Source organism: Marmota flaviventris, chromosome 11 (genome assembly GCF_047511675.1).
Source record: "Marmota flaviventris isolate mMarFla1 chromosome 11, mMarFla1.hap1, whole genome shotgun sequence".
NCBI classification, from domain to species: Eukaryota; Metazoa; Chordata; class Mammalia; order Rodentia; family Sciuridae; genus Marmota; species Marmota flaviventris.
In genome coordinates this window covers 57,971,017-57,984,121 of record NC_092508.1, presented here as the reverse complement: position 1 = coordinate 57,984,121, position 13,105 = coordinate 57,971,017, and the positions used below count along the sequence as shown (strand labels likewise).

At 34.9% G+C, this 13,105-nt stretch overlaps 1 protein-coding gene across 6 annotated transcripts in view; it reads right to left on the bottom strand.

The window, feature by feature from the left end:
• Gpr155 (G protein-coupled receptor 155) overlaps positions 1–13,105 on the bottom strand; it is a 43,151-nt gene that overhangs the window by 15,426 nt on the left and 14,620 nt on the right. For 5 of the 6 annotated variants that reach the window (XM_071619053.1, XM_071619054.1, XM_027946119.2 and 2 more), the window contains 6 exons: positions 12,090–12,245; positions 10,273–10,356; positions 9,534–9,651; positions 5,826–5,910; positions 5,640–5,730; positions 4,455–4,665 (listed from right to left, as the gene is read on the bottom strand). In XM_071619053.1, the coding sequence (XP_071475154.1) occupies positions 4,455–4,665; positions 5,640–5,730; positions 5,826–5,910; positions 9,534–9,651; positions 10,273–10,356; positions 12,090–12,245 (745 nt within the window). The remainder of the gene's footprint in view (positions 1–4,454; positions 4,666–5,639; positions 5,731–5,825; positions 5,911–9,533; positions 9,652–10,272; positions 10,357–12,089; positions 12,246–13,105) is intronic. The other variant, XM_071619055.1, reaches the window with a different exon arrangement.

Genomic DNA, 13,105 nt, shown 5'->3' with positions numbered 1-13,105 from the left:
AACTGCAGTCTAAAATGGCCTTGCTAAATTTAAGATAACGATGCTATCTCAAGGTTAAAACAGAACCAAAGGATAACAGAAAAGAAAATACATTATTTAGTCCATACTTCTTCAGAAACTTGAAGGTTTCAATCAGCTAATTTTCTTTTCAGTGTTAGGGATTGAACTCAGAAGCACTTTACCACTGAACTACATCCACAAAACATTTTTTTATTTTGAGACAGGGTTTTGGTAAGTTGCTGAGGCTGGCCTTGAACTTGCAATCCTCCTGCTACATCCTGAGTAGCTGGGATTGCACCACCACACCCAGCCAGTCTATCAGATAGACAAATCAGACAAAGCACTTATAGTCTAGTCTAGTGGGCTATATAAACAACTTAAAAAGCAATTATAAAATAATGAGATAAGAGGGAAGTATAAACATCACAGAAGGTTTCTTAGATAGGTATAGCTATCATCTTGCTCTCCATTTATTTATACTATAGGTTCAAGTTATTTTCTTGCTGGAGATGATAATAATGGATTTAAAGAAAAGCTATTATACAGTTCATCTGCTATTTTTAAATAATAGGTAAAGATGTAGCAGCAAAAGTCTCTGGGCCTAAGACTCTTAGTCCACAGATGTCTGGCCTTTGGTAGCCTGTTTTAAAACACTTGTGGAAAAGAAAGACACAGCCAGCTGTAGGTGGGATGGTCTTCAAGCTCTGTCAGAAAACAATCAATATATGGGTTTGTAGGATTCCTGCAAGATTCTTCAAGAAAGTAAAGTAGGAAAGGAAGTTGTGCATGATCAGAACAGTACTCTAGGCCCATGGAAGTCAGCTTTTAAATATTCAATCCTTGAACTTCAGTTTTCAAAAGGAAAGTGGTCAAGAAACTTAAATGAAATTCTGATATAATCATGAATTACCTAAGAAAGAAATTAGTGAGCTTGGGTTTAAAGGCCATGAAGTATAAAAGAATAACAGAAAATAATATAATAGAAAAGAGGTATAATATATATATATATATATATATATATTTTATATATATATATAAAGAAGGTATAATAGAATAGAAAAGAGGTATAATAAAATGAATGCCATTTTGGGGAAAAGCATGGAAAGCTCAGTAGTGGAGAGAGGGGAAAGCTGAAGAGGAGATGGGGCAGAACTAGGCTGGAGCAGGGCATGGCTGGATTGTGGAAGATCTTGAGCACCATGTACAGGAGTGTGAACCTTGTCCAACTGCAGGGTCCTCCTAGACCTGCATCAGGAGTCTATGTGACCAGAGCTCTGTGAGGAAGATTTTGCCAATTCATATAAAACAGACTGGAGCAGGGAGTGATGGGAGACAGGCAGCCCAGTTTGGAAGGAATTACAAGAATCTAGCAGAGAGACTGGAGGCCACAGTGGGGAATAAAGGTCAGGTGTAGATGAAGGACCCTGCGGAGGGAGAACTGCCTGTTCTGAATGGCTAAACTGCCTGAGAAGGAAACAGAAGAGATGTACCTGGAAGGCCTGAAGAATGATCACACATTCACTAAAACCAGATTTCTGGAAGTTATACTCAGGTCCTCCATTAGCCCTCACCAGTCCAGTTGATTGCAAGTCCATCAGTACAGCTTCTGAGTCTGACCTATCCGGTCCATCCCACACCTACCGCCCTCTGCCCTGTATCAGGCCTAGCCTATTGCAAAAACTACTAATAGGACCCTTTACTTGTAGGACAAAACCTTCATATTTTCCGATGACACAGAATGCCCTCTGTATCTGCTTACTTTTCCAACTTTCTTTGAACTCTTCCCCATATGTACCCTGAGTTCAAGCTTTACTGAATTTCTTACAGTTATCTAAGAAGAAAAATTGTTATCTCATATTTCATTACCTTTGCAGAAGTTGTGGAACATTATGAATTGTATGATTCTACATGTAGATAAATAAATAGGAGAAAGAAGAATAAAATTTCTGGGTGATAAATAAACCATAAAATAACTCTGGGGAGTAGAGCCAAGGGCAAGGGAGGGGAAGAGTTTAGCTTCTCTTTTAATTGTCTTTGAATTCCTTTTTAATTGTATTTGAATTGTAATTGTAATTGTATTTGAATTCCTTACTGTATGAATGTCTTTTTTTTTTTTGTACTGGGGATTTAACTAGGGACAATTTATCACTGATCTATATCCTAGCCATTTTTATTTTGAGACAGGGTCTCAGTAAGTTGTTTAGGGGCTCTCTAGTTTGCTGAGGCTAGTCTTGAACCTTGATGTCTTCCTTTTATAATGAAATGTTATAATAAGCGGGGTGCAATAGTGCATACCTGAAATCTCAGGGACTCTGAAGGTGAGGCAGGAGGATTGCAAGTTTGAGGCTAGCTTCAGCAAATTGGTGAGACTCTGACTCAAAATAAAAAGTAAAAAGGACTGGTGATATAGTTCAGTGGTAAAGCACTCCTGGATTCAATACCTAGTACCAAAAATAACAATAACAGTAATAATCATAATAAAAAATGTTATCAGTACCTAGTCCTATACCTCCAGAGTCTTGGGGTCCCTACACCTGCATGTGGGTGCCCTTGGGATTATTGGCATTCAGGGATGTAGCCACAGTGTTTTCCAACAGGAGAAATGAAAGTGCCTGAACCCTGCTCAGAGGGTTTTGTACAGAGGTGTGATATTGGAGAACTATAGGAAACTGTTTTTCCTGGATAAGGATGTCTTGTCTTCAGAAAACAGGATCTGCCCTGTATCTTTGTATTTTTTCTTGTGTGCCTCTTGGGAGGCTCTTCATCAAGCCATATTAATTCAAAATGGAAAAGTTTCATATTATTGGATATTTTGATAATTTTGTTACGTTACTCTCTTTGTTTCAATACAATTGAGTTGATTTGCCATAGTTTGTCATATAAAATATCTTAGTTTTTCTGGAGTACACTTAAAATTCTGTAAAAAAATTAATAAAATGTTATAATAATAGCTATTACATACTCATACTTACTATTTGCTGGACTTTATACATGTTCACTCATTTTATACAGTAACATTCTTTTTCTTTCTTTCTTTTTTTTTTTTTTTTTGATATTGGGGATTGAACGCAGAGGCACTTAACCACTGTGCCACTTCCCTAGCCCTTTTTTACATTTTATTTAGACACAGGGTCTCACTGAATTGCTTAGGGCCTTCCTAAATTGCTGAGGCCGGCTTTGAACTCGGGATCCTCCTGCCTCAGCCTCCCAAGCCACTAGGATTACAGGTCACCACTGCACCTGGCTCCAATCACATTCTTACAGGTAGGTGTTACTAGATAAGGAAAGTGAAACACTGGGAACTTGCCCAAGATCAGACAGTAGTAAATCATGAAGTCAGGCTTTGAACACAGGCAACATGGCTCCAGGGTAAGTTTTTAACCACTCTTTTATATACTTCCAGTTTGGAACGGGTGAGGAAGGAAGAAAGGAAATTTACATGGCGAGATTTGTGGGCAGCATTTTAAATGCAACATTCCTAGCACTAACACAGTTCATGACAAAGTGCTGTGCAATGAAACTTTCTCATTTCTTCCTTTTGAAGATGAATAAATTATCTTCTATCTCTGTTGTCACTCTTTCTTCTTATACTTTACTCATCTTTCTACTCCACAAGCTATCTAAACAAAATATTGTAAACCATCATTTATTCTTCTGAGCACAATGTCCATTATCTGTGAACTTTCCACATGCCATCAGTGCATCCAAAATGCATACACTATTGCTGACTTCCCTTCATGAATTGAAACAAATCCTGTAACAATTGTTGACTCTTACTAACACATATACTAGTTAGGATCATATTTTTACTTATACCAAGAATGGGCAAACATCTTCCATAAAGGGTTAGATAATATTTTAGGCTTTACAAGCCAGTCTCTGTTGCAGTGACTCAACTCTGCTATTACAGCATGAAAGCAGCCATAGACAATGCGTAAATCAATAAGCATGGCTGTTTTAATAAAATTACAGACATGAAATTTAGGTTTCATATAATTTCCAGTAGTCACAAAATATTTACTAATTTTTCTTCAACCTTTTAAAAGTGTAAAAATCATTTTTATATGGTGGGTGTGATTTGGTCTGTGCTCTAGTTTGCAGATGCCTAATTTCTACTATCAACCCAGCCTCTTAGTAGGCCTCCTTTAGCTCACTTTGTTGATAAAATGTTGTTAAATTAACATATATATGTGTGTAGATTTCTAGGAAGAATATTCCTTTCCATTGTGACTTCTTTCTAAACTTTCTAAGCTCTCAGGTCTCAGGAAGTCCTACATTTTTAACAAAAGATTGTCCTCACAAACATACTTTCAGAAATAATTTGTAAACTCTTCCTATTATTGACTGTGATTCAGGTTCTTAATTTGGCAAATACCTATGATTTTCAGAATAGTTCAGGGAACCTCTCTTAAGCAAAATAATTAGGATGTATGCTATAAAGGCATGTAACATACTTGTTTCTGGTATTGAACTTGTAAAAAGTTCTGGTTCATTTGTTGGTGCTGGACTCTCATCAAAAGCAGTGTTTCCAGGCTCCACTGCTTTGTGGCTCTGAGACTGACCGAAACCTTCATAGTGTCCTGCTTGGGTGGTGCGGTTCATGCACATGAGTGATATACCAGCTATCAGAATGCTGCAGAACAGGGTGACTGCTGTGGTGATCATCTGACGATGTTAAAAAAAAAAAAAAAGACATTAGGCCACTTTTTACAATCCCATCTGATAATCTTAGCAGAATGCATTAAGAGCATTTTTTGATGGAAAATACATCTGCACAGTTGTAAATACTCTAGAACAGTGGTTCTTAAGAATGGGTAACAGCAAATAAGGAATGTATTTGAAGAGAAATCAGAGTCTGTTTATAATCATGTAAGTGTTCTAGATGCTTTGTTGTACAGCAGCTGATTAACATAGCCACTGGTTTCTTTTACAAGTAATTGGAATAATTTGTTATAACTTTAATTTTGAATTTTTGCTTATGTAGTTCAAGTATACTTCAGTTGAGAAATTTTATGATAATGATAGTAAAAATGAATAAATACAGCTAATACTTATGAGCAGTAACTATATGCCAGCACTAGTCAAAGTCCTTTACATGTCTTATTTATTCTCATAAAAACTCAAATTCAAAATTACAGAACAGGAAAAAAAAAGGATAACAAATGAAAATCTTCAGGGAGGTTTTTAAAAACACATTCTTGGGGCCTTCCTGAAGAATTCAGCAGGCTCATAAGCCTCCTACTCTATAGCTGTTCAAGTACACTTTTTCCCAGACACATTGTTTTCTGAAATTTATATTTTTGATAGGATTAAGAATCAAGAGTTTGACATTTACTATTACTGCTAGCTTGTTAAATGGCTTTAAATTAATCACTCTTTTCTCCAGTAAAGAAAACATAATTCATAAGAGTTTTTAAGAAGAATCAATTAAGCTTAAGCATTCTTCAGCTAAATACAGACTTAGCATGCAAAACGTTCATCATTTTGAGGTGTGACAAGGTGATATAGGATCACCAGTATAAACTGCAATAAATTAGAATAGATTTTTAAAGTTAATTTCAATGTAAGTATAATTAGGTACATTAATAAGCTAAAATGAGATGTTCTCAAGAACAGAACTGCCAATAAACTCTTCCCACCTGCTCTTTTCCATAAAAGAAGGCTGAGTCAATGCTATCTCCATTGTGTTTTCCAGTTATCAAAAGAACACCAACAAGGAGAGCAGGAATTCTATAATAACAAGGGTAATTGAGAGAGAAAGAGAGAGAATGAATAGTAACTGTGCATATGGAAACATGTAAGCAAACAAAAAACTACCAACTTACCCCCAACCAGATATTATGATGATTCCGACAGGAATTTGTACACTTTCTCGTTTTTTCAAAAGAAACAAAGAAATTGCTAGAAGGCCTAAGAACAAGAAATAAAGATAGAAAGAGAGATCATTATTCTTGATGTTTCCCTAATTTAAAAATTATTTGAGGGCTGGGGATGTGGCTCAGTGACAGAACACTTGCACATGTGAGGCACCGGGTTCAATCCTCAGCACCACATAAAAATAAATAAATAAAATAAAAGTGCAGTGTCCATCTACAACTAAAAATGAATAATAAAAATCATTTGAATTCTATCCTGTATCGTTTCTTTACTCAAATCTTGTTTTATCCAGCAGGAATTTTCTCCCCCAAAAGCCCTGATCATTTTATTCTTTGGACGTATGTGATTGGAATCTAAATATGATTGAAAGAAAATTAGCTGTATAGAAAACATACTCTGTCAGTGGTAAGAACTATAAGCAATTCTTATACAAGTTATGCTTCACATTAAGTGTGCTGATGGAGCTTAATACAAACATGGTGTGACCTTAATACAAACACGGATGTTTTCAAGTTCTTAGACTTTCCTTATACCTTATACCCAATCATTTATACAAGTTACATCTTGCTTAATAAATTCTACAGAGCTATAAGAATCTTAGGACTTTAGGGCTAGAAGAGACCTCTGTTTCAAATTAACACCTTCATTTTTTAGACATGGAAACAAAGGTTTGCCCAAGTCAGACAGCCAGCAGAGGGCAGAGCCAGTCTAGAAACTAAGCCTTTTGACATAAGGTAAGTTCTTCAATTCCCTGTTTCTCAAACTCATATCTGTAGGTCTCCCTGGGGTTGCTATCATATATGCTTCAGGATCTGAGGGAAAAAAATCTGTTAGAAATTTTAAGTCCTGGGCTGGGATTGTAGCTCAGTGGTTAAGCACTTGCCTCACATGTGTGGGGCACTGGGTTCAATCCTCAGCACCATATAAAAATAAATAAAATAAAGGTATTGTGTCTATAACTTAAAAAAAAAAAAAGAAATTTTAAGTCTTTTGGCTTATTTTCAGTGATAATCATCTGTATGCCCTCCTTATAATCAAGTATAGTCTCATGACTTCAGAGCTTGTATTTGGTTTTATATTAAGTTTGTAACAAGTTAGCTGGGTGTAATGGCATACACCTGTAATCCCAGCAGCTTTGGAGGCTGAGGCAGGAGGATCACAAGTTCAATACTAGGCTTAGCAACTTAGTAAGGCCCTGACTGAGACTCTGTCTGGAAATTTAAAAAAATAATAATTTATAAAAGGGCTAGAGATGTGGCTCAGTGGTTAAGTGCCCCAGAGTTCAATCCCTGGTTAGTACCTCTCACCCGCCCCCCCCACCGCCCCGCCCTGCCTTCCCAAAAAGTTTGCAACAGCTGAAAGCCAAATGATATCACAATACCCAGTCCAAATGAAGGTTCTGAGGTAATTTGAGGAAAGAAAAGTAGTAAGATAACCAAGTCATGACCTAATAAATTCAAGCCAAATTAAAATACCAGGGAATTGAGTTCCATTTTACATTACAAGTTATTAATTACATTAGTAACACAAGTTCCTTTGTTATGTTATTTAATTTGTTAATAAAGATTACTGGGTTTGTAGTTTTGCTTGACTCTAATCTATGAATTTGCTGTGCTTTTATAGTTGTATACAAAGAATTCATACCTAGATTTGAAATTATACAGATTAAATAACACTGCTAGAATGAATATTTATCCACCTCAAGGTCTTTGAGAATTTTTTTTTCTTACCACTACTCCCTCATCAATATATCTATATACTCTCTAGTTTTAGGTTTTCAAAGTGCCAAGGAAACAAGTAATTCATCATCGAATGGTGCTAACTGTGTTACTGTGTAAGAGCACTCCTTAAGATTCTGTTTATCGTTTCTGCCTTATGAAAGGAAGCATATACAATAAGGCAGAATCTAGTCCTGCTTCTCACTGAGGGAGCTGTGAGATCTCATGCCTGAAATCAGTTGAACTCTCTGGGCCTGTTTTCCTAATTTGCAAAATGAAGGGTTTAAACTAAAGCAGCAGGAAGATGGAGATTTTTTGACTAGCTATGCATTTAATGAGCATTTGAAAGATTATAATTAGCATATGAAATCTGGGATTTCATTGACATAAAGCTCAATTGATTGAACTAAAAAAAATGAGTCGACTTTAAGAAGAAAAAAAGTGGTATGTAGACAGGGCAAAAATTGTGAGAATGGTATGCAAATGAATAAAATTGAAAATAACCGAACAGTAGATTTAAAAATATACTTTGGGGGGGTTGGGGTTATGGGTCAGCGGTAGAGTGCTCACCTAGTACATGTGAGGTGCTGGGTTCGATCCTCAGCACCACATAAAATAAAGGTATTGTGTCCAACTACAACTAAAAAAATATATAGTAAAATATATACTTTGGGATTTAAAATTCTGTAATATCATAATAATCTGAAGGTTAAAGGGCACCTCTTCAGGGTCAGGGAATTCAGAATAATTTCTTGGGATAAATTTTAACATGCATACTTGAAGAAGGTTTCAGAGAGAATTGGGAATTTTTTAATATATTGATTTATTTGCTGTTCTTATTCTCATCCTAAATTTTACCTGAATAAACCTAGGTATTAGAGATCAGGTTGATGCTTCTATATTTGTAAGTATAGTTGATAGGCTCTTTTAATTTGACATTTCATGAAAACTCATGCAAGGTGTACTTCTCTTTAAGAAGTACAAACTATCTTCTGTTTGTACTGAATTTTTCATTCTACAATTCCTCACCTCATTGTTGCTTCACTTCAAAAGACTGTTAACTTGGATGGGACCTGCTTTTGATCCTGAAGGCATGAAACCAAAGGTCTGTCCTTGGAAGCCTCTTTCTGACACTTTCTTCTTAACCATTATGCAATTTCCTTTTATGTACAATTTTACAGGTTCAAATTTGTGGTATTAATACAAAATAGCCAGACAGAACTTTTAATACACAACCAAAATGCTGGCATCCAAATAAATGTTCTACTTAAGAATAGCAATGTGCTTAAACACTTTAAATACCCTTCTGGAGCCAGTTGAAATGAGAAACAGTCTTATTGACTCATATTTCCACATCCTTTTATTCTCCTACTTTTCTTGTTCTTCTATTTAATAATTAATATAGGTCCATTTATTGAGCACTTAGCACCCAGCAGACATAAATATCCATACTTTGTTTCATCCTCAAAATAATTGTAAAATACTATAACCCAGATTTACAGGTGAAGAAACTAAGACTCCAAAAGGCAATTAATTTGCATAAATCAGAGCCACAATTTTGCAGGTCAGTGGGATTCTAGTAGTAAGCTCTGAGATACACACACCTCTGTTCTTTCTCTACTTTCTCCACCTGCCTTCAGCACCTGCCCCTTGGTGTCTCCAAAGGGGAGCTGTGCTGATAGTGGCCTAGATAGAGCCAAAGACTCCAAGAAAAAGGGTCATGCTATTGGAAAAGGCTCTGAGCCCAGGGAGAAATAGAGTACATTAGGAAACAGAAACCAGCTTTGTAGACTGCTCATATTAGTGGGCATATCTGCTTGAAAGAACGCCCTGATCCTGTCCTACCAGACTTCAAGTAGATCACTAGAAGCTGAGGTCTTCTAAACATGGGGGAAGGGGAAGCACACCTCAATATCCATCCATTCATGATCAACTTACCTGTCCATAGGTAGGTGCTATACAGGGAGCTGTACAATAGAACAAACACCAAAATTTGTCCAACAAAATTTTTTTCTTTAACGAAATTCCATATCATCATTCCAGCACAGACAATAGACTAAAGAAAGAATTATTAAAAGACTTTGTAAATAGCTAAGCAAATCATATGATTCAACATTATTATAGAAAATAGCTATTGAATCAACTATATTTGTATAAGTTTCATTCACAGAAAATTATTCATTGTAAATTATTTCTGACCAATTATCAACTAGTTATATGAAAAGTTCAAGCTTTGTAATAAAAACTTCTGTATACAGAGTCTTTAACAATGTACATGTTTAACTGAAACTGATAATGAACATATTCTAAATACTAACCTTAAATTTAGTAATGATTTATATAGAAAATGCTAAATTTCTTTCCATTATGATTTGTGACATGCAAAGATCTAACCAGAAAAACAAGATTGTGAGAGTTCAGATTTTAATGATTCAACTGATTCTATTAATAACCCAAAGTTATTATCCAATGCCATTATTAGCCTCAATAATAGGCCTCAAGTGCAAGGCCTATTGCAATATTTAATATATTAGGCATAAACTAATTATGATCAAATTTTAATTGATCATATTTAATAGTATTTCTGACTTCATAACTGGAAAAACCTAACATAGTAATTTTCTCAGGAGCAGTAGAATAGCCCTGAAAAATTCTAAATATCTATAGATATACTAACCTGAGCAATGAGTAAATTGGTTGTAAGCATATGAGGAAGCTGCTTATATTTTTTACTCAAGAGAAGAATAGCCAGAGACCAGATCTTGAAGACAAAAGTTTCAAAAGTTATTCATGTTTCTAAATATTTAAAATTACTTATTAAATAACATTGATTAACTCTTTTTTTGGTGGCATTGGGGATCAAACCCAGGGCCTCATGCATGGTAGGCAAGTGTTACACTGAGCTACATCACCAGCCCTGTGATGATTATCTTTAAAGAATCCTCTTATCAAGGCACAGTGGCACATACCTGTAATCCCAGCAACTAGTTATATGAGGCTGAGGCAGGAGGATTGCATATTCAAAGCCAGCCTCAGCAACTTTGCGAGGCCCTAAGCAACTTAGTGAGACCCTGTCTCAAAACAAAAAAGGGCTGGGGATGTAAGTCACTGGTAGTGCCCCTGGATTCAAGCCCTGGTACAAAACAAACAAACAAACAAAAACTTCTTTATCTTAGTTCAGAAAGAAATTCCAATGTTATTTACTTTACCTAGTACCAAAAAGAGTATTAAGGTAAATAACTACATCCAAAATAAAATGAAAAGCATGGGAATCTCCCATAGTAATTAACCATCTTAAAATTACATGATCTTTAAAAACTAATGCCTTGACTAGAGCTATGTTCTAACTATGCCTATCTTCCATGGCTGAGAGGGGACACTGGGTCACAGCTAATTATTTAGGAAAGAAGTTTTAGTGGAGATATAATAATAATAATAATAATAATAATAATAATAAGATCCCAAGTTTTCCCTTTTTTATTTCTACCATACTGGCTGATAAGGTAGCTAAATTCAAAATTCTAAGCTGTCTTTCTTTAAACAGACTATCTATACTGAGAATTATCATCTTGCATTTTTCATATTTAAAAGGATTAGGTTTCTTTTCTTTGTTGTTCTGGGGATTGACCCAGAGCCTTATACATGCTAACTACATGCTCTACCACTGGGCTATGCCCTGAGTCCCAGGTCTGGGTTTCTATTCTATCCACATAGTGGCCAAGTAAGTAGGCTAGTCAATTTCCTTCTTTTTCCCATCATTGCCAATAGATTTTATATCACCGTTCTCTTTTCAATGGGCATAGATTTTACCATATGTGACATGTTGAATTTATTAAAAACTACGTTAGCCATACACTTATTTGTTGCCAATATACATATTCATCCCCACCCCACCCCCTTTATCATTCAAAATATTGCTTGAATTTAAGAGGCAAGTTGATCTACAAGATATTGTAGTTGTCAAATGCTTAATTATTTAATTTGAACTAGATATATCCAATTTGAATAGTAATCTAAATTGTCATTAACAAAATGGGCAATTGAACAGGGCCCCAAACATCTCTTCTGACCTCATGATTCTACAACAGCTAGTATTTTATGGTAAGTCATCATTCACAGCATGTTTATCACATTTATTATCTCATTTATTCCTTAAACGACCCATGGAGATATGTGAAATTATTACCTTTCTTTTATAGCTGAGAAAACTAAAGCTTAGAGAGATTAAGTTAACTTTCCAGGGATACACAGCTAATTTGTGATAGGGTCAGGAGTCAAATCCAGGTCTGACTAAATCTCACACCTTGTCTACTCTATAACTCTCCCAAATGAAAAGACAAAACTCATTTAATTGAAAGGTTGATATTCCATTTTATGGGCAGGCTTTAACTTTATTTCCTAAGAAACTAATTTTTAAATCTTTTCTTCTATTACTAAGCTATTTTCAAACTTGTTCTATGGTTTCCATTCAATTTTACACTGAAACATACTTACCAAGGAGACCAGGCTGATAATACTTATATCGAAACTAACATTCTGTATGGCATATGCCAAAGGCTTAGGGTCCATAGTGGGAAAGGTCAATAACCAGGCAGAAACATACATAATTGGAGCTGACACAAATGTGCTTATTACCATCCCTGAGGTTATCTGTAAAAAAATAGATCAAATTGAGGAGTCATGATCTCATTCAATTACTTTAAACTTTAAATACCCACAACACACTAAAGGTTTCTGAAATAAAAATAAATCAGTAAAAAGACATTATAGAATCCAGCATATTGTCTAATAACATATTTCACCTTTCTGAAAGTCTTTAAAAGAAACCATAGGTAAGTTCCCTGGGTCCCTCTTCTAATCTAGGTTAAATCAATATTTATATCACAAGTACTAGAGATTCCATTGTTATTTTTAGGTTCTAAAAGTGATCCTTTTAATGATATAATTAAACTTATGAATAGTTTCCTTACATACTATTTCATAAAATATAGGACAAAAAAAAAAAGCAATTTGCAAAGAGAAAAATAACCACACACACATTCTTCAGATTATATAGAATTGACCTTCAGTAAATAATTCAGTTCTTTCATATTTCAAAATCTTTGATGCTGTAGACACAATACACGTAGACACTGATAATTTGATGTTAATTGATTTTAGATATTTACTGCTATAGGTTATGTGGTATTTTGTATCTGGTGATAAATTATCATGAATAAAATATATATTTTTGCTCAAAATTTCCAAAGCTACCCTTCTTTAAATAACTTTCAGGCTTAAGTATAAGTATGGAAACAGAATACTTGAAACTAAAAAAGAATAGTAAGAAAGCAAGGATGACTAAAGACCCTGGATTAAATAACTATTGTTACATAATGTTACACAATACCTCCTTATTTACAGTGAGGTAGCTTAGAGATATCAAATTATCATAGAAAGAATGTTGCTTTCTGGGTTTCAAAATGTCATTTTTCTATTACCACAAAAACAATCAAACTTAGAAAGTAGTA